The sequence below is a fragment of the Cricetulus griseus genome, chromosome 5 (assembly GCF_003668045.3).
Source record: "Cricetulus griseus strain 17A/GY chromosome 5, alternate assembly CriGri-PICRH-1.0, whole genome shotgun sequence".
NCBI classification, from domain to species: domain Eukaryota; kingdom Metazoa; phylum Chordata; class Mammalia; order Rodentia; family Cricetidae; genus Cricetulus; species Cricetulus griseus.
In genome coordinates, this window is record NC_048598.1 from 9,365,950 (window position 1) to 9,387,724 (window position 21,775).

General features: G+C 42.6%; 1 protein-coding gene and 2 non-coding genes across 3 annotated transcripts in view; 1 reads left to right on the forward strand and 2 right to left on the reverse strand.

Annotated features, from left to right (window-relative positions):
- Iars2 (isoleucyl-tRNA synthetase 2, mitochondrial) overlaps positions 1-21,775 on the forward strand; it is a 43,717-nt gene that overhangs the window by 1,130 nt on the left and 20,812 nt on the right. Inside the window, exons 2-12 of the mRNA XM_027418746.2 lie at positions 606-728; positions 5,728-5,887; positions 10,750-10,898; positions 11,377-11,426; positions 11,512-11,621; positions 11,703-11,793; positions 12,108-12,223; positions 13,599-13,768; positions 15,007-15,097; positions 15,616-15,767; positions 17,441-17,601. Of these exons, the coding sequence (XP_027274547.1) occupies positions 606-728; positions 5,728-5,887; positions 10,750-10,898; positions 11,377-11,426; positions 11,512-11,621; positions 11,703-11,793; positions 12,108-12,223; positions 13,599-13,768; positions 15,007-15,097; positions 15,616-15,767; positions 17,441-17,601 (1,373 nt within the window). The remainder of the gene's footprint in view (positions 1-605; positions 729-5,727; positions 5,888-10,749; positions 10,899-11,376; positions 11,427-11,511; positions 11,622-11,702; positions 11,794-12,107; positions 12,224-13,598; positions 13,769-15,006; positions 15,098-15,615; positions 15,768-17,440; positions 17,602-21,775) is intronic.
- Positions 20,374-20,450, reverse strand: Mir215 (microRNA mir-215). The gene has a single exon (NR_105177.1). It is a non-coding gene; the product is annotated as a microRNA mir-215 (primary transcript).
- Positions 20,642-20,721, reverse strand: Mir194 (microRNA mir-194). Its single transcript, NR_105157.1, has one exon. It is a non-coding gene; the product is annotated as a microRNA mir-194 (primary transcript).

Below are 21,775 nucleotides of genomic sequence, written 5' to 3' on the forward strand. Positions count from 1 at the left end.
GAGAGACTAGCCAAGGATTTAGAGTCCTGCCACGGAAAAGTGTAGACGTTATTCTGAATTATTGTAGAGGGCAGGGAAGACTGTTGAAGGTGTTTAATACTGGTTCCTTTCAGAAGTGTTTCCAGTTAGATTTCTGAGTTGAATGAGTTGGAATGGGATCATTGTTAGTCAGGCATCTGTACTGGCCTGTCCTTCGGGTTCTGACAGGATTTGCCCTCTGCTGCAGCCACTAAGAGCACCACCTGTGCATGTGCACATTCACTATGTTCCCTTTTAAAAGGGCCCTGCCCATCTCCCATCCTCCTCTTTTTCTCTCACTCTCTCTGCGTCCCCCCCCCCCCCCCCGGTCTCCCCCTCTTTCCTTTCTCCTCTCTCCTGCTCCTGTCTTTGGAGGCCGGTCTCACCCCACCCCCCTTCCCTTTCCCCTTTCCCTAATAAAAAACCAAACAAACAAAAAACTCCTCTGCTTAAATTCAGTTGTATGGCATCTTTCTCTCGTGCACCGATTCTGTTAAATTACAACAATCAGTAATAACCAAGTATTCAGGAGATTCCATAACATGTGTTTAGATGATATGTAAACATTGACTTTTTTTTTTTAACAGAAATGTGGGTTTTCAGAGCTTTATTCCTGGCAACGAGAAAGAAAAGGAAAGACAGAATTTTGTCTTCATGATGGACCTCCTTATGCAAATGGTGACCCTCATATTGGGCATGCTTTAAACAAGGTAATTATAATTTAGGTTATAAAACTGGGAAGTAAATACTCTGTAAAAGAGCGTATGCTACTTGCATGATAATTTCGAAGTACTTTACCGGGAGCTGCATCCTGGTGTGTGTGTGTGTGTGTGTGTGTGTGTGTGTGTGTGTGTGTGTGTGTGTGTGGTTGGTGTTGAGTGTGTGTGTGTATATGTGTGGTGTGTGTGTGTGTGTGTGTGTGTGTGTGGTTGGTGTGTCTGTGTGTGTGTGTGTGTGTGTGTGTGTGGTTTGTGTGTGTATATGTGTGTGTGTGGTGTGTGTGGTTGGGGTGTGTGTAGTTGGTGTGAGTGTGTGAGTGGTTGTGTGTGTGTGTGTGTGTGTGTGTGTTGTGGATGTAACCCATGGGGGACACGCTCCTGTTGCTGCCTGCCATCCCCACTGTAGCCCGCACTGGACACATTAGTATACAATGCACAGTTTTGATGCTGCATGAACATTAACATTGCCAGGCTTTCAGCTTTTTAATTTAAATTTCACTTTATTCATTACTTCCTGTTTATGTGTCATGAATTATTCTGTACTCCAGGTAGGGGAAAAATAGTCACATCTCTTCTTTAACGCTCTACCGGGAAGATAAATTAGTAAGATGTGTAAACCGTGATAATCTGGACAGTGATAATACCTGGGGAGGGAACAAAACTGGAAAGGAGAGAAAATAGGGAGAATCATTGCTGAAGCTAATGTTTAAAATATTCTATTTTATTTTACGCATCAGAGTGCTTTGCCTGCGTGCACTTGCCTAATGCCTACAGGGGCCAGAAGAGAGCTCAAAGATGCCCTGGAACTTGGAGTGAAAGATGATTGTGAGCTACCATGTGGGTGCCTGGCTTCTCTGGAAGAGTAGCTGGTGCTTGTAACAGCTAAGCCATCTCTCCAGCCCTGGAGCTGTAATTTTCATAAATGGATTTGGGATGGCTCTTTAACGGGAAAGGTGAAATTATGGGGAATAATTAAGAGAGCAAGTGAGAGTCCAGTGTGCTGGTGTTGGCCTGCATTCCGACGCATGGTAGTTGAACTAGTAGGATTAGTGAACATTTGAGGCCAGTCTAGGACTAGAGTTAAAACCTGTCTCAAAAACAGACAAAGGAAACAAAATATCCCAAATAGGTAAGAATAGCAAGTGCAGGGCTTGTGATGTTTGTTTTGTTTTGGCTCATCTAAGGAATAATCAGACAACATAGGCAGTGCAGGAAGGTAGAAAGTTAGATATGGCTACAGATGCAGGTCATGTAGTCCATTCAAAGGACTTTGGGCTCCGGTCTGTGAATACCAGTGAGCCTTTGGCCTTCGGGGTCAGACAGTTGAGTAGATACACTCAATATCTGATTTATTGATAATTTACTATGACTTTGAACATTCCTTTGGTGGGATTAGTAGGATCATTTTAGGCTGTTGTGTTGGTGACAGTGTTGAGGTTAAGGAGTCTGCAGGCAGAGAGACCAGATGATGACAACAGTGTCATTGACAGTTGGAGCCACAGAAGCAAAGAGATACCAGATTTGGAGTGCATTCCGATGGTGGGGCTGTTGGACCACACTCTATCAGGAGAAAGAGAGAGTCAAGGATGCTTCAGAGAACTTTGACTTGGAATACGTAGGCCAGTGTTTCTCTAATTTGATAGGGAAATGGGTGGGGTGGGGTAGGGTAGGGTAGGGTAGTGTTTGGAGAGGAGGAGTTCGGACCTGGGCAGGTGAAGAAGATGCCGGGAATTCAGAGAAGTTAAGACCGACTCTGCTATGCAGTCAACCAGCACAGAGTCTGGAGCTGGTGTTTTTGTTTCTGAGGCAGGAGTAGGCTCTGAGAGGACTCATCTGGTCACTTCTGCTTCCGACTGTTAGAGCAGAAGCTGCAGTTGTCATCATGAGTATATGGGATAATGGTGGTGACTGCTTCCCAGGGAGAATTGTTCTTATTACAGCCTAATTATCAGTTCATCTTCCTTTACTTTGTAAAAAAATGTGTGTGCGTGCATCCATGGTGGAGGTCAGGGCAGCTAACTCTAGAAGGCCCTAAGAGATTGTTGGTTTTTTGGTTTTGTCTTTTACAAATGATTTATTTATTTATTTCTTAAGATTTATTTATTTTATGTATGAGTGCTTTATCTCATTACAGATCGTTGTAAGCCACCATGTGGTTGCTGGGAATTGAACTCAGGACCTCTGGAAGAGTAGTCAGTGCTCTTAACTGCTGAGCCATCTTACCAGCCCATCTTTTACAAATGAAGCAGTTTTATTTTATATTTATGCCTTTTTGTGGCTTGGCTTGAGTGCTCCTTTTCAATTTAGAAGTGTATTTGGGTTGTGCACATGTGTGTTTTATTTTCTAACATACTTGTAAAAACAAAAGAGACTTCTATAGGACTTTATTTTTTTGTTTGGTTTTGATTCTGGAGGTCAAGACCACGGTGCTGCTTATGTGAAGCACTAGATCTCCAAGCTGTACTTGAAAGGATTTTCTGTTATTGATCAAATTCTCCTTTGTGACAGATGTACAGTATTAGTACTATATCTTTTTTACTTGACACTTTTATAACTGTGTTCTGTTGTTTTCCTAATTATTGCTGCCTTCCTAAGCTACGGCTATCCTGTTCCGAAACTGCCACTCCGAGCAAGAGTTGAAACCTTGAGGGAATTCTGCTCCCTCAGGCACCAATTCTTTCAAGCTATTAAAAAACTTATATAATCTCTGTCCTGCTAAAGAACTCAAATTCAAAGGTTGAGGTAGATTCCTGCTTCCCAAGAGGGTAGACTGCAAGCAGCTCACCTAGCTCATCCCTTTGACTCTCCCAAGAAGTCCTTGTGCTGGTCTTCGCCCCTCCTTATAAACCCTTCTCCACCTGCTTCTCCCTGCAGCTTCCTGTCAGCTGGTTGCTGACCCAACTTCCTAACCGCAGGTGAATTTTATTTAATCAAACACATCTTTGCATCATTAAACAAATGTTCCAGAGCACAAACAAAAGTAATACACTTTAAAATAATGTTCCACTTTTTTGTTTGTTTGTTTGTTTGAGACTTAATCTCTTTAGTAGCCTGAGCTGGCCTCAGACTCATGGTCCTTCTCAGAATACCGCCATTGCACATGTGCACCATTACCCCAGTATGTCCACAAAATTGATAAGCTCATTGCATTTAAAATTATACCTACTTGATTTTAAAATATATTGACTTATTTGCATGGGGAGAGCACAAGTTCCACAGTGTGTACATGGGAGTCAGAACAGCTTGAGGGAGTTCATTCTCCCCTTCTGTGGAGCTGGAAAGACTGAAGTCAGTGCCACATGCACCAAGCATACAGGATTGATTCCAAAAAATGCAAAACTACCATAACCCATCCTCACACCCACCCCACCCCCATGCCTGCTGGGGACCCTGTCAAAGGCATGGGGAATCTCTGGGGATTTGGTCTTGGTCCTCCTCAGGCAGTGTGATCTCACCTACTTTCTCCTGCCTGGTGTGCATTTCCCAGGGGACAAAAATGACTCACGTTCTCTGTTGTGAAATCTTACCTTCTAAAGTAATACCACCCCAACCCCAAAAATTATTTTCCAGCCCTTTAACATGATTTTCACTACCTAGTGAGTGTATGTAACAATATAATTTAGTTTTCTGCTGGAAAATGAGACTTGTCCTCCCTGTTTACTGCTGTCTCCTGGGGACCTGGAACAATTTGTGGCTCAGTAAGAATATCTGAGATAGGAAAATGAAATGTGCTGTCTTAGTTACTTCTCTTTTGCTGTGACAAAAATACCATGACCAAAACAACTATAAAATAAAGAGTTGCAGGGCGATGGTGGCGACGCCTTTAATAATCCCAGCACTCAGGAGGCAGAGGCAGGTGGATTTCTGAGTTGGAGACCAGCCCGGTCTTCAAGAGCTAGTTCCAGGACAGCCTCTAAAGCCACAGAGAAACCCTGTCTCGAACTGCCCCCACCCAAAAAGAGTTTGTTTGGGGACTTAACAGTTCATGACCTTCCCGGTGGGGAGTATAGCTTACATATCTCACAACGTGTGTGTGTGTGTGTGTGTATACACATACTCTCACACATTCACACACACACTCTCACAAACTCACTCTTATCCATGCTGGGATTGAACCCTGGGGCTGTGCACAGAGGAGTACTCTAATGCTGAGTGTAGGTTAACCTTGCTGTCACTCCAGCTCAGGCAGGCCTTGAACCTGGGATCCTCCTGCTTTAGCCAACTGTGGCCTCCATAAAAGCTGTGACCTTTTCCCTCCAGCCTGGCTGGTAGCACATTTTTTAAAAAGTCTGCCTTCTTGTTTCTAAAATGATCTAAGAAGGGTAACTCGGTTGCTCACATGCCTGCTAATGAGACCTGCTGCTTAGCCAGGGCCTTGTTAGAACAGCAGTCAAGCATGGATTCCTTCCACACAGTATGTGAGTTCTGCCCGAGTCTGTTTCTCGGCAAACGTGAACAACATGCATTACATTGTCTGTTAGTTTTCCCTTAAGCAAAACCAAAATTTCTAACTGACTTACTTAAATTCTGGAGGGTAGAAGGTCAAAAGTATTTCTTTTCTTTTTTCTTTCTTGTTTGTTTGTTTTTCGAGACAGGGTTTCTCTGTGTAGCTTTGGAGCCTATCCTGGCACTCGCTCTGGAGACCAGGCCTCTGCCTCCCGAGTGCTGGGATTAAAGGCATGCCCCACCACCGCCCAGCTCAAAAGTATTTCTTTAAAAGGTAGAATGGGCTGACACTATTCCCCCAGCTTGACGAAGAATTAAATTTGGGGCATAGTGGTTATCATGTATAATTTTCTTAATTTGATTTTTTCCCCCTTGATAGTATTAATATTGTGAAATTCAAATATTTGTTATTTCTGTATAAATATCACAGGTTAATTAGTAGATTTAATCGGTTATTTTATAGAAACTCTATAACTTGGACTTTATGCTTTCAAATGATGCGATGTGTGTTTTCTGGGTGGTGATTGCGCTTCCATCCCTGCAGATTTTGAAAGACATTGCCAATCGATACCATATGATGAGAGGCTCTAAAGTGCATTTTGTGCCTGGCTGGGATTGCCACGGGTTGCCTATTGAGACAAAAGTGTTATCAGAGCTTGGTGTGAGCGCTCAGACTCTTTCAGCCATGGAAATCAGAGAGAAAGGTAAACTCCATTTTTGTCTTTTACAGTGATATTGTAAGTGCTCGGCCTCGTCTAAGCCCAGGGCGCTGCCTGTAGCAGGTCTTTCTTGTCTGACTTTCTTTAAACTGACACCCACATAATGACACAGATGCAAGCATGAGTTTTCTGGTCCAGCAGGTCCCCAGGCCATTGTCCTACAGCCTCGTCAGCCCCAAATGAACACTTATGTTAATTATAAAACTGTTGGCTGATGACTAGGGCTTCTTATTGGCCAGCTCTGTCTTAATTATTAACCCATTTCTATCAATCTGTGTATTGCCACGAGGCTGAGGCTTACCCACTAATGCCCAGCGTGGTGTTACTCCTCTGGCAGCATTTCGACTCTGTCTGGCCGGCTCACTCTACTTACCTTTCCCAGAATCCTCCTCCTCCTCTTCTAGACTTGCCTATCTTGCTGCCCTATTGGCCAACAGTGTTTTATTCATCAACCAATAAGACAAATATATACAGAAGAGAGCCCTCTATGCACCTGTGTCGCTGACCACGCCCATTTGGGCGTGGCCACAGGTGCAAAAAATGCACGTGGGATGAAGATCAGGGGAGAGGGGCCTTGGAGGCTCTTGGAGAGCTGCTGAGAGCGCCAATCTGGGTCATCCGTGTAAGAGGTTTCACCTTAATAAATTAACCGTCTGTATCCATATTCCATGCACAATTAACTTCCTCAACAGACAGCCCCATCATCTCTTTCCTGTCTAAATAAAATGAAAGGTTTTCACTTTTTTAAATGTTTTCATTTATATGTGGGTTTTTTTTATATTTTTATATGTGGTTTTATTTTATTTATTTATTTATTATGTATACAACATTGTGCTTCCATGTATATCTGCACACCAGAAGAGGGCACCAGATCTCATAACGGATGGTTGTGAGCCACCATGTGGTTGCTGGGAATTGAACTCGGGACCTCTGGAAGAGCTGTCAGTGCTCTTAACCTCTGAGCCATCTCCCCAGCCCAAAAGGTTTTCACTTTAACATAGTCAAATTGTATATAACAAAACAGTTATTAAGCAAGAAATATATTTACAATATTTAGTTGATTAACATTTAGAAAGAATATTCTGTCATCTATCTTTGTGAGTCTCAAGTCTTATATATAACTTATCTTTTGTCATAACTAAGGGAAACCATAACTATAACTGTCTTCAACTCCTGTATAAACTCTAGAATTGACAGAGACATCTCGCTACCTGGACAGCCACCCGAAGTTCTTCTGTAATATTGGGGTGTCCATCTTCAGCCTACAGGCCTAGTGTGTTTGGCAGACTTCTCAGTGAAGCAAGAAATTTGAAACTGTCCGCCTGGGTTGGCAGTTTGTCAGTCACTTTTCTCTGTGTCCTGCAGAATGTCGGCCTACTCCCCATGAAGCAGGAACCCTGCAGGACTGTCCCATCTTTGACAAATTCAGCAGTCACTTTCCTGTGGGTCCTGCATGTCCACCTTACGCAGCATACAGTCAAACAGTCCAGGCAAGAATGGTTACTTGCCCAAATGGCTAGTTCTGCCATGTTGAAACTCAATAATGAGTTTTTTGATGCCCATCTTCCTCTTTGAAGTAATTGGTTTTTTCCAGGAGCAGTTGTGTCTCATTGTCATGAAAAACCCTAAACCATTTTAAATGCCATATTCTGTGGGTCTTTGAAAGGTTTGAAGAATATCCATCTCAAGTATATCTCTGTATATCTAGAAAACCTAATTAACCTAAGTTTTGACTATTATAGGTGACTATATATAATCTGTATTTTTATGTATTACATTTTTAAGCAATCTGTATAAACACAATACCAAAACAAGAGGCGAAATATACATATAACAAAATTGGCCTTAAATTTGTATCAATAAACCAAAATCCATGCCAATATAAAATATTCATTTCTATATCATATTCCCCTTTTTTCCTTTAAAAAGAGATCAGTTGTGATCCTTAATCATTTATAGCCAACCAAGTTTAAATGAAAACAAACGTTTATAAACAATTTTTGGGATTTTGGGTGTCGTTCTCTTCAAACTTTCTGCTGTCTGGGGACACTGTCATGGGTCTCATGAGAAAACCGAAACTTCTACAAATCCTGCCTGTACTGGTCTGTGAGACTGCTTCAGTTCAGCTGTTTTAGATGCTGGATCACCTGGCCATTGTTTCAGGGGGTGTTGCTTCATCAAACCATATTAGTCTGGAAGGAATTCACAGCTTTTCATTTTTTATGGAAACAAAAAAGGAACCTCTTTTCCCAAGTAAGTGTCTTTATACTTAAATTTAGAAGTCAAAGCATTTTCAAAATATATGTTGGATTAATCTAGCATTTATTTATTTATTTATTTATTTATTTATTTATTTATTTATTTGATGCAAACATCATGAGGCTTTATTATAGTTTAATGAGCTAACCCCATGTTAGCTCAGGTCTTTTATCCACCTGCCATGGTGGATGGCTAGAAAAGACAGCTCGAAGCTTCTGCACAGAGATCTTATAGGGCAGCGTAAGGGGAGTGTTTAGGGGTACGCACAGGCTCAGGGTTGGTGTGCCTCTAGGCTTAGAGGGTTTGCCCTGTGTTGATTGGTCAACTGGTTGTTATGGCCCATAGGCCTTCCCAGGGTGGTTGCTATGTTCTGTACGTCTCTGCTGTGCATTTGTCCATAAAGCACACCCAGAGCCATAAAGCATAGCACCACCAGCTAACTTCTGATTGGTTCCTTGCTACAAGGCAGGCATCTAACCACCTAGTGACTAAGACAAGGTCAGACAAGCACGTGTTTGGCTGTTATGGCTACCAAAATGGGGAGCTGGTCCCTTCATTCCCCCAATTTTTTTGTTTTTTTTTTTTTTAAATTCCAATCTTGGAATTGCTGTCTCTCCAGCATCCCCATCAGGGAGTGCGAGATATTGGCATCCCCATGCAAGGGAGCTCCTTCTGACTTAGTATTTCAACCAGGGAAAATGAGCGACAGACGTATTCATTCCCATTCTACTTCCTGCTGACTTTGGGACGAAGTTAGGGACCCAAGCAGGCTGAAATGCTAGTCAAAAGCAAAAAAGGGAATTTAGGCAATGGGGATTCCATCAGGAGTTGTTGGCAGACTCTTTTCCAGCAGCATTTATAATCAAATGTCTTTTAGCAGTAGTTCCTATTTCCTCAGCAGTCAAAAAATTCAAAGATAACAGAATATATACAGTATCCAGGCTCTGTATTTTCTATCTTTATTTACATGGCTTTTTTTATTACTCTTACTTATTTTTTCCTGTTTTGAGACAGAGTTTCTCTATGTAACTTTGGCTACCCTTGAACTCGGTATACCAGGCTGGCCCTGAAATCACAGAGATCTGCTTTACCTCTGCCTCCTGAGTGCTGGGATTAAAGGCATGTGTCACCACTGCCCAGTTACTCTATTCCTTTTTTAACCAGTGTCCCTTTTTTTTCTCCCAAGCCTACATATATTTTTGTTTTTAAACACACTACAAATCTTTATCTTTTTCTAACCTTGAGTCTTAATCTGCTAGGATTAAAGGGGATGTTTAGCTGCTGCCTTTCCAATATAGTAGGCGAAAGTTTACCACCAGTACTGGGAGCTGTGCTCACTGCCTTGACTCTTAACCCTTTATGAGTAAAAGCTAAATCTGTCATGCAGTGTGCTGGTAATTGGTGCCGCCAGCTTCTCATACACACCAGTTTTTGTTTGGTAGCAGGGCCTCTTAAAAGAGCCCTGTGTTGTTTTGTTTTGTTTTCTTTTTTTTTTTTTTCTTATGCTGAGTCAGGAAACCTCCCTTAAAGGAGCCACGTGAGTTTCTGCTTGTCTCTAACAAAACAGAGCCCGCCCAAGAAAATGCTGCTACCAAGAAGCCATCCTTGTCTGTGTTCTATTGTTTCTAAAAATCCCTTTTTAAGCTCTTATCAGATTCTACATGGAATTTGTGTCTCATGTTGCTGGCGCCATTTTATTACAGATGGTTCTTCCTGCCATCACCGGAGTGCCGGAATTAAAGGCATGAGAAAAATTTTGCCCAGCAAAATTCCATTCAATTAAAAAAAAATTGTTCTATGTTTTGAATACTTTCAAGTAATCTTCCTGCTAAGAATTTTTCATGAGCTGGGCAGTGATGGCACATGCCTTTAATCCCAGCACTTGGGAGGCAGAGGCAGGTGGATCTCTGAGTTCAAAGCCAGCCTGGTCTACAGAGCTAGTTCCAGTATAGCTAGGGCTGTTAACACCTTGTCTCGAACAAACAAAGGAAAAAAACCACCAATTGTTCATGGGCCTGGGCTCAGTAGAAAGAGTGCTTGTCTGGTGTGCATGGGGCCCTGTGCTCCAGGCCCAGCACTGCAGGTATGGAGAGTAAGTATATTCCTGTACGCCTAGCTTTAGAGGATCAAACATTGCTACAAAGTGAGTTGGAGATTAGCCCAGGGAAATAAGGGTTTTTCTGTCTTAACTATGTATAACACCTTCACCTAGAGAAGCATGTAACAGGTCATGTTTAAGAATATAAAAAGTTAGCCAGGCGTTGGTGGAGCATGCCTTTAGTCCCAGCACTCAGGAGGCAGAGGCAGTCGGATCTCTGTGAGTTCAAGGGCAAAAGTGAATTCCATGACAGCCAGAACTGTAACACAGAGGAACCCTGTCTTGAAAAACCAAAAACAAAGTGAAACAAAATAAAAAGAATATAAAAAGTCAGTCTCGTGGCTCATCCTCATAATCCTGCCACTTGGTAGTCTGAGGCAGGAGAATTGCTGTGAGTTTGGGGTCAGTCTGACCTCTGAGCTATATAATGAGTTTAGGCCAAGCTGGGTTTTTCAAAGGCTTTTTCTTTTTCCTCTGTTGTCTTTTCTAGCTAGATCATTTGCTAAAGCAGCCATTGAAAAGCAGAAGTCTGCATTTGCTCGTTGGGGAGTGATGGCAGATTGGAATAACTGCTACTATACATTTGATGCAAAGTATGAAGCCAAACAGCTGAGACTGTTTTACCAAATGTATGATAAGGTAATGAAGTAATTTTTTTCTTCCCAGTGTATTAAAGTACATGTCACAAACATTTCAGCCTCAGTATTGTCTCAGTTTTCTTTTCCTATGATGGGAAGCCATGACCAAAGGCAACTTGGGGAGGAAAGGGTTTATTTGACTTAAGGTCTCCATCATAGTCCATTGAAGGAAGCCAAGGCAGGGACCTGTGGCAGGAACTGAAGCAGAGACCATGGAGGATGTTGCCTACTGTCTGGTTCCCTGGGGTTTTGCTCAGCTTTTTTCTTACAGAACCCAGGACTACCTGCCCTGGAGTGGTACTGCCCACCATGGACTGGGCCCTTCTATGTCCACTGTTAATCACGAAAATGCCTTTATAGACCTGCCTACAGGCCAATCTGGAGGAGGCATTTTCTCAATTAATACTCTCTTTTTTCCAGATTTATGTTAAATTGACAAAAACCAACCAGCACAAATATCCCATTTTTGTCTTTTATAGGGCTTGGTTTATCGATCTTACAAACCAGTATTTTGGTCGCCCTCATCAAGGTGTGTATGTATTCTCTGGTAATTAAAAGGTTGGAAACATTTGTGAAGCTCCCACGTGTTTATGTATGACACTTTAACATCTTAGGACCGCGCTGGCTGAAGCAGAACTCGAGTACAACCCTGAGCACGTCAGCCGGTCGATATATGTAAGATTCCCTCTCTTGCAACCTCCTCCTAAGCTGGCATCTCTCACAGGTAGGCTTAGCCAGAGCTTGAGTTTGTTCATGTTATGGAATTATTACGGTTGCTAGCATATTTACAACTCTACTCCCACAGATGGCTCATCCCCCGTTAGCTTTTTAATCTGGACCACCCAGCCTTGGACGATCCCTGCCAATCAGGCTGTTTGCTATATGCCAGAAGCAAAGTAGGTGGTTGGTTGTATCTTCTTACTTTATCCACAAATAGGATCCATGTTAAATTTATTTCACTCTCGTGACCCTTTTAAAATATAGTAGATTATCACTTATTTAAGTTTATACGGCTGTTACAATGCTCTAGAATAGAGGATCCATTGGAAGACCTTTCAGCTGTTTTGGGAAAGTGAAATAAGTGTGAAGTCTGGAGTGCTCTCTAAACGACTCTCTGAGCCTGAAGTTCATTTTTCTAAAGTGATGCCATTTAACTATGGACGTCTTTCTTCATCATGGGTGATTTACTCTGAATTTCATTCATATTCAGGTATGCTGTTGTGAAATGTTCCTCTTCTGGAGATATCTACATTCTGGCTGAAGATAAAATATCACCTGTTGCTTCTGCCTTGGAAACAACATTTGAAGTTATTTCAACATTTTCAGGTGAGTATTTATAGATGTTGTCCAACTATCAGTCATTAAAATACTGACTTGATTGGCATTTAATCGTTTCTTGCATATTCTCCTTTGTGAATTGAAGCAGATATGACATCCATGTTTCTAAGGGAAGAAATAAAGAAGTATATGAAATTTGTTTATTTGAGACAGAATCTTACTATGCAGACCAGACTGGCCTCAAACTAACTCACAGAGATCCACCTGCCTCTGCCTCTCAAGTGCTTGGATTAAAGGTGTGGGCCATCACGACTGTTGTCAAAGGCAATACTTCTGTCAGAAGAATCTTTTATGAGTAATAATTTGGGACTTCAACACATCACTAATTTTATATAACTCTGGAAGTCTGGAGATAATTAAAATTAATTGCAATCCTTAGAGATGATTATGTCTTGAGTTAATTGCTTAAAAGCAATTTTATAGTAAATATAACTTAAAAAAAAATAGAATGACCACTTAGCTAAAGAAGAAAACCCTCTTACGTTCATCACTTAGGTGTAAGACAATTAGAAGGAAAAACACACAACCCTATCAGAATAAAAAAAGGAAGTAAGAGGCAGGTAGGGAGCTGGGGTTTTTAAGATCACTGGTCCTCACTGGTGCAGTAGGTAAGCTAGAGAAATCCAGTCTGTACCCTTTTCTTGAGGGCTTGCTCAGTAAGCCTGGAGCGTGCTCAGTGAGCGCATCACCACTGGTTACACCCAGTTCCTTTTTATGCTCATTATGAGACAGGGCCTTGTTGGGTTTCCTTGGACTCCATTTGATTATGTATTTGCTGTAACAGACATCAACAGATAGCTGATAGTATTTTTAATTATTGATTGTGAGGCAGTGTCATGTCTAAGTGCTTATCCTAACAGTGGTGCTCTCAACAGGGGCTGTGACTATCTGCGTTCTAGAGACGCCTGGACATCATGAATCAGAGGGAGTCCAGTTTTGAGTGCAGCAAGTCTTGTACTTGGTTTTATTCTGTTGGAGATCTAAGTAGCTCAGGGGCATAGCACTTGGCCTCACATGTGCCAGGCCTCAGGTTTCATTCCCAGAACAAGGAAGTAAGGTGCTAGCTGGGTGTAGCAGTGCACACCTATTATCCTAGCAAATGATCAGTGGGAACAAGAGGATCAGCTGTTTAAGGTCATCCCTAGCTGTATGGCGAATCTGAGATCAGCCTGAGCTCTGTAAGAGATCCCCCCCCCCTCTCTCTCTCTCTCTCTCTCTCTCTCACACACACACACACACAAAAGATTTGATGATTTGATGAGGGTTGATCCCAGGGCATCATACACAGAAAGACTGCTCTGCCACTCGGCTGTAGCCTAGCCCTTCTTGTAAAACATTTCTTAGTGCTTTTCTTGACCTGCAGGTGTGGATCTAGAAGGTGGTACTTGTAGTCACCCATTAATTCCCGATAAAGTGTCTCCTCTTTTACCTGCCACTCATGTGACCATGGCCAAAGGAACGGGATTGGTTCACACAGCCCCAGCTCACGGTATGGAAGATTACAGCGTAGCGTCTCAGCACAACCTCCCTATGGTACTATTCCTCTTTTTTTCCTTTTAATTATTCACCTTGCAGAAAGAAAATGATTACTCCTAAGTAGCATCTTTGTTTCTTGGTAATGACAATTCTTGTCATCATAGTTAATTTGTGAAATGATTACATTTGTGCAACATCCTAAAACATTATTAATCTATGCTAATTAAGAAAGTTCCCAGAATTAGCACAAAATCTGAACAGAATTAGATCTGAAGAATATGCAGCATTACACGAATGCACTTTAAAAATATACACACGCCATGTTCAATTGTGTGTCACTTTATTGCACTTTGGAGATGTGCATATTTTAATAATTTGTGTTGAGCGAGTCCAGCACAACTTTTTTAAAGTTACTAAATTATTTTAATGTGTGGTTTTTTTAATTTTTTTTTTTTGCCTGCATGTATGTCTGTGTACCATGTGTGTGCCTGGTAACCTTGGATGGCAGAAGAGGCCACTAGATTTCCTGGAGCTGGAGTTATAGATGGTTGTGAGCTGCCAGATGGGCTAAACCATGTTTCTAACAGCTCAGATATGACCCTTAACAGTTTTAGCAAAAAAGTGTTTTGTAATTGAGGTGGGTACATTTTTTTAAAACACACTGAGTGTGCACACTTAATAGCCTATAGCATAGCTTAGGCCCAATCCTTATTTGTACTGGAAGCTGGATTGTTGATACAGTTGATGCAGTTGGCTCTGCTTGCCCGTTGGCTTTCCTGCCATTCACATTTTTTCACAGTGGTCTTGAACCAAACTAGGGTACCTAGGCCGAGTGTTGAGCCATGTAGGTACATTGCTTTCACACCCCAAACAATGATAATTAAATGTCATTAAGCAGTTAGAGGGGATGGTTGAACTTTGCCCTTTCCAAACTCCTAAGCTTAGTTACACACTTTACTTAGCTACCTTTGCCATTTGGTTAAGAAGGGCACAGGCGAAGAACGGTTATACTTGGCCAGTGATCTAGACATGAGAGAGACTGGTTAAAAGTGTTTTAGAATACTTGTACTTTCCAGTGTTAAACTTTAGGTATGTGCTTTAGTGATACGTTTTGTCTTTGGTGGTTTAAATATGTAAAATTCAGGAATCTATTGACTGAGGCAGAAAAACCCAGATTTTTAAAGTAGAGAACAGGTAGACTCTGTAATGAGATGCTTTAAATACGTTGTTTTACCGTAGATTGCCATAAGCTAAAGTGACTCGATGCCTTAACTGCTTAAAATGGTCCATTGTAGGACTGTTTAGTGGATGAAGATGGAGTGTTCACCGATGCTGCAGGCCCTGAACTTGAGAACAAGGCTGTACTTGAAGAGGGAACAGATGTGGGTAGGTGTTATCTGTTGATAGCCCAGGATATTTCTGGAAGGGACCAGCAGCAAGACCCCTCATCTTTTCAGTCAGACTGTACCCTTCCAGTCAGATGGACCCTCATTTGGTTAGCCACATTGTTCACAATGCCGCATAGGGCCTACTGTGTTTTGTTTCAGATCTGTTCTAGTTGTCTGTGCAAATACAGACAGTCACTAAGTAGCGGTTTGTGGAGGGAGGCGTTACAGAGATCATCAGCATATTACTTTTGTAAGGGTAGAAATCGAGCTTGGGTAGATGCTGCCTGTGAACCAGGCATTCCCTGCCCTGTCAGTAAGCTCTGCAAGTAGCCCATCAGGTGGAGGCCTTCAGTCTTGAATTGTCCCTTCTGTGTTGATGGGTTGTGACTCAGGTGTGTGGTGCTATGTCTTTGCCCCTTCCATAGCTGGGACGGGCCGCTTTCATTGGCACCTGGGCCCCTCCCAGAGGCCTCAGAATACTTGTAAGCTATGTCTGATGATAGAAATTGTTTTAAGTTATAAAGATGCTCCAGACTGCAAAGCATTTGTTGAAAGAAGAGAAGGTGGTGCACAGCTATCCCTGTGACTGGAGAACTAAGAAACCTGTGGTGATTCGGGCCAGCAAGCAGTGGTTTATCAACATCAAGGACATCAAGGCTACAGCTAAGGTAGGAAAGGCCTCCTGCTTAGGCCATGTGCTCTGAGGGTTGGGCTGGTCATTCCCACAGTAAAACTGGGTGTGTGTATGTGTGTGCTAGTGAGGGGGCTTTATAAAAGAATTATGATTCATTATGAATTATTTTCCTAAAATTGTATACTTTTGGTTCCTTCATTATACATATGTAAAACTAAGGTTTAAAGAGGCTAAGTGACTCATCTGGTCACTTTTTGTCCAGTGTCTTAAAAGTAGCCTAGGCTGAGGCAGAACTTGGCCAGTAGTGTGTAACCTCCTAGCACCTTAGCTCTGTCACTCTTTACCCTGCTGAAGCCAGAAAGTCAGCTCCCACATCCATGTCCGCCACTCTCCCACATGACACACATTTAGTGAAATTTTTGTGTCCTTTGTAGCCTTGAAATTAAGGCTGCTAAAAAGAAGGAAGCAAAACAAAATTTTGATCCACTTAAAAATTTGTTGTGATGCTAGGGAGATGACTCAGTGATTTAGAGCACTGGCTACTCTTGCAGAGAACGTGGGTTTGGTTCCTAGCCCCCACTCCAGGCTTCTCGAAACTGCCTATAACCCTTGCCCTAGGGGTTCTCATGCCCTCTTCAGGCATTGCATGCACGTGTGTACACACACACACACACACACACACACACACACACACACACACACACTTTTTAAAATGTTGCTATGCATTAACTAGTTTTATAATTGATGTTGCAGTTTTTTTTTTTTTTTTTTTTTTTTTAAAGATTTTATTTATTTATTATGTATACAGCATTCTGCTTCCATGTATATCTGCACACCAGAAGAGGGCACCAGATCTCATAACGGATGGTTGTGAGCCACCATGTGGTTGCTGGGAATTGAAATCATGACCTCTGGAAGAGTAGTCAGTGCTCTCAACCTCTGAGCCATCTCTCCAGCCCCAATGTTGCAGGTTTTTAAGCTCTTTATTTAATACACCTGGCCATATATATGTTTTTACCCACATTGATGCATATTCCGAAAACAGCTGATTCTATTGAATGAAAAGTTCAAGTGTATATTCAGTAACCAGGCTGAATACACAGATAATTTGCTTGGCAGCTTGCAGCTGAAGCACTGATGTAGCCAGCCAGTTCGTTCATTGGCTTAATAATTAATTAATTAATTAATTAATTGGCTTGATAATTAAGGTCCTTCTCAGAACTGTGTGCAGGAGTTCATTCTTTTTACACTTGTATAAATAGGCATGTGACATGTTGTGTTTATTTTGTTTTATTTTTCATTTCCATAGTGATAAGTCTGGTTTTTTGGGTTGTTGTTTGCTTATTTGCATGAATTTTTTTTTTTTTTGAGACCTCATTACATACCTTCTGCTGCCAGGCATTCACTATGTAGGCCAGGCTAGCCTCAAAATTGTGGCAGGACTCCTGTCTTAGCCTCCTAAGTGCTGGGATTCTAGCCATATGTTAGTCCATATGTCCAGCTGTCTGTTCTTGACAGTGGTGAGATCAGTGTCTGCTGGCACACTTTGAAGCCTTTGCTTTTCTGTAATTTTGCCTGTGGTGGGAATGGGAGGGATGTGAGTGGCTGCACACATTTGGAACGAAGAGCTGTGTTAGGAAAAGTCAGGACAGTTTTTAAGAATTGGTTCTGCTTCTCTCACTTGACCTGACGATGAATGAATTGCAGGAGTTGTTGAAAACAGTGAAGTTTATTCCCGGAGCGGCGCTGAATGGCATGGTTGACTTGCTGGACAGGCGGCCATACTGGTGTATATCAAGGCAGAGAGCTTGGGGTGTTCCAATCCCCGTGTTTCATCATAAGACAAAAGATGAATATTTGATCAACAGGTAATTCTTTTCTGTTTATTGTTTGCGTTTTTTGTGTACCATTAATAATTCCCTGTTAGTGCTCATTTACTCTGGTTTTGAGATGGTCTTTGAGTATGAGTCCAGGCTGACCTCAAAGGCCTGGGTCCAAGTAATTGTGCTTCCCCCTTCTAAATAGCTGGGTTACAGATGTGTGCCACTGTTTTCATCTCTCTCCACCTCCTTCCGTCTCACCATGTAGCTCTGGCTGCTCTGCTGCAGTCTCCAGCTTATAGTAGCTGTCCTGCCTCCCTTCCTAGTGCTGGGATGTAGGCATGTCCCAGCTCCCCTGCAACGGTCCCATTGTTGCTGAGCTGAGTGATCCAGTAGTCAGGATGACTGGGGATTGGGACAGGATTATAAATTAAGGCCAAGAGCAGAAAGTCTACGTAAGTTACCAGGTGGTATGCTCTCTGTTTTAATGAACTGATGAGGTCATTTCTATGCTGTTCTAGCTGTCAGCAAGTCTAGATTGTTGCTGTTTTGTTGTTTGTTCTCTCCTCCATGCCGCCGCCACCCCCGTGTGTGTGTGTGTGTGTGTGTGTGTGTGTGTGTGAGAGAGAGAGAGAGGGGGGGGGGTGTTCTGGGATTAAGTCTGTGTCTCCACACCCCAGCTTCTTGTTGCTGTTTTAACAGAGGTGGAAAGGGAGATGTGAATCATTTCTATTAGGAATTTATTCTAGGTTTTCATTTTCTTAGAATGCTTTGGCCTAATTGGTTAATGAGACGTTACTAAATTATGCTACAGCATTGGTGACATTGGCTGTGTTTGTTTAGTTGAGGATCTATTGGGGAGCTTGAGGAAGAGAGGCAACAGTGATGGGGAGTTTGAGAGACGTAGGCACAGCCTGGGCAGCCCTTGCTTGGATTCCTTGGCATTGTAGATGGTCTGCTTTTGTGGTTACTATGATTGTATGTCCTTAACAGTGCCTTACTATTTAGACATTTTAAACTATGTTGATTTAAGTTGCTTTTTTTAAAAATTAATCTTTATTTAAATTAAACAATTTTATTTTACAAACCAATCCCAGTTCCTTCTTCCCCCATCTTCCCATGCCCTCCACCAATCCCTCATTCTACCCCCCACCCCCACCCACTACTTAGGGAGGGTGAGGCCTCCCATGGGGATCATCAAAGTCTGTCACATCATTTGGGGCAGGACCTAGGCCTTCCCCTGTGTATCTAGGCTGATAGAGTATCCTTCCATAGGGAATGGGCTCCTAAAGCCCATTTATGCACTAGGGATAAATACTGATCTGCTGCCAGAGGCCCCATAGACTGTCCAGGCCTCCTAACTGACACCCACATTCGGGGGGCCTGGGTCGGTCTTTTGCTGGTTCCCCAGCTGTCAGACTGGGGTCAGTGAGCTCCTGCTTGTTCAGGTCAGCGGCTTCTGTGGGTTTCCCCAGCTTGGTCTTGACCCCTTTGCTCATCACTCCTCCCTCTCTGCAACTGGGTTCCAGGAGTTTGGCTTAAGTTGCTTTTTAAAAAGTTATCTGTGGTCATGTAAAGAATAGGCTTGTTGCTGTTTCCAATACTTTTGTGCTGGGAATTGTATCAAGGCCCTGCACGTGCTACGGCTGAGCTACACTCTAAGCCCTGGCAGTTTACTGTTTATGTTTTATGACGGGGAAGCTATTGGTGTCTTTTGTGTGCATGCTCTTTTTGACTTTGCTGTCATATCCTGAGGAACTTGGTTCAAAGAGAACAAGAGCATCTGCCTTGCTCACTGGCTTCATTCACAGAATGTTCAGCATTTCAGCTGAACGTGGGGAAGAGTGTTCTGCAGCCGTCTCGGTGGGCAGTACACAGGACATTGGCTCCAGGGGTTGTGAGAGGGCAGGAAAGAAGGGCAGGCACTCACTAAGGACTGGCTAGGACAGACTGGAAGGAATCTTAAATAACATATTAAGGATTTTAAACTCCCAAGTGGATAAGACAAGTATTTCAGGCTGGATTGTAAGACGTTGATTATTGGTAAAGGTTTGAGTTACCTTGACTCTGCCGAGTATTGCTGCTGTGTGGTTCTTATAGACCTTACAGTCTTGTCAGTTATATTCCACTACTGTCTTAGTACACTGTTGAGAAGGAAAGTGATTATAGTTGAGATAAATTAAACTTAAAAGCCACTGTTGTTTCTTATTCCTCAGTTATTAGAATGCAAGATTTCTAGGGCATTGCCTTGAAGTGACTGAGGTGGGATGGATATGTAGAACATATCCATTAAATTTAAAAGGTAGAACAAGTTTGTTTTTTTGTTTGTGTGAAGGGGACCGATTGAACCTAGGCCCTCTCAGACGTTAAAAATACACCCTACCACTGAGCTGCACCCCAGACTTTAGTTATATACACCCTACCACTGAGCTGCACCCCAGACTTCGGCAAACTGGTGGAACTATTATTTTAAAAATAAAAATTTAGCTAGATTGAGCAGTCAGCAAGTTAAGTGAAATAGATGTGAGCTTTGTCAGACACAGAGACACGTCCACCCTGGCATCGTCTCCATTTTATTTTGTCAACATGATCTACAGCAGAACTGCTTGGATGGTGTCAGTCAATTGCTGTTTGTTTGTTTGTTTGGTTTTTCAAGACAGGGTTTCTCTGTGTAGCTTTGGAGCCTATCCTGGCACTCCCTCTGGAGACCAGGCTGGCCTCCAACTCACAGAGATCCGCCTGCCTCTGCCTCCCCAGTGCTGGGATTAAAGGTGTACACCACCATCGCCCGGCCAGTTGCTGGTTTTTATGTAGCAGAGACATACAGAATATTGGCCTACAGAATGACAGACATACACAGCCATACTGTCTGTCAATTCATAGGTCATTTTCCTGTACAACAGTTCACGATGAGAACTTTCAGTGTCTTCCATGGTTGGATCCTGGTGACGTAGCACTTGAGTTTTAAGACATTTATATTCTTAATTGTTTGTTGGAAAATAGAATGAAGGTTATCGGTTTTCTTTTTTAATTAAATGAGGTCAAGAACCCAGAAATTTCTGTCTTTCCTTTCCGACACTGTAGCAGGTTGGTGGCCATCAAGAGTAACAGCACCTCCACTGGAAGTCAGCCCACAGTCCACATGGAGTTGCTGTTACATGTGATGACCCCATGACACTCGTTTTGTTCTGAAACATGTAGTTAGTGTGTGTGGTTCTGAGTACTAAACCTGGAGCTCAGTGCGTGCCAGGCAAGCACTCCGAAATATGGAGCTCCACCCCCAGCCCTCTGCCTCCTCCTGATGGATGTGTAGGTGATGGGTGGGAGTGGTGGCAGTTTGGGGACAAGATGTAGCCTGTGCCTTGCAGTCCTGCCTTAGCTTCCTGAGAGCTGGGACCCAGGGTGAGCGTTACCATGCCTGACTCTCCTGCTTTTTTGACAAAAGTCTTCGCGTTACCTCTAAACATATTTGTTTTGCAAAGGAAAACCTTGGTTTATCATGTTATAAATAAACTTAAAGACTGGCAGACTTCAAGCTCTGGACTTGACTTGTGATGTGTTAATTCATTTATAGTCTATGCTTGCTTCTTTTTCTCAAGACTAGTTCTACTTTTGGCATTAATATCATTGGGCATTTTCTGAATCTGTAATAAAATCCCTGTATAATTTAGGTGAAATCAATTCCTGGTTAGGAAAAACAAATTTTTTTAAGCCTAAAATGGATAAAGGATAAAATTTAGAAACATTGGCCACCTAGAGAAGACAAGAAGATAATGATGGAGTTTCTCTTATTTCAGGTGTGTGTTGTCACCTAACACTGTTGACTTAGGCAACTTGGAGCCAATGAGTGGAAACCTGTAGACCTTATATTCATGAAGTAAAGAAAGCATTCTAACTCACTTCCCGCTGCCTTTCCAGATGGGTATAGGACGGAATAGAAAACCAGCTCTTGTCTCTGACGCTGGGTTGTGTCCTTAGTCACATGTAGTAAACAGACAGGAACACTTAACCTCTTACCTCGCTTCTCCATGGACTTCCAGCAGGGATCTTGTCTTGTCCTTTTGCCTCTGAAGAGAAGACAGGCAGAGTGAGATGGCAGCAGTGGCTCCTTTACCTGGAAGCCCTCAGTGCTGCCTGCTTCCCAGCTAAATACGGCCCCTGCCACTGAGAGCACAGCTCAGCGATTGGCTGCTCTGGGAGCTGCTTGCACTTCCGGGGTTTT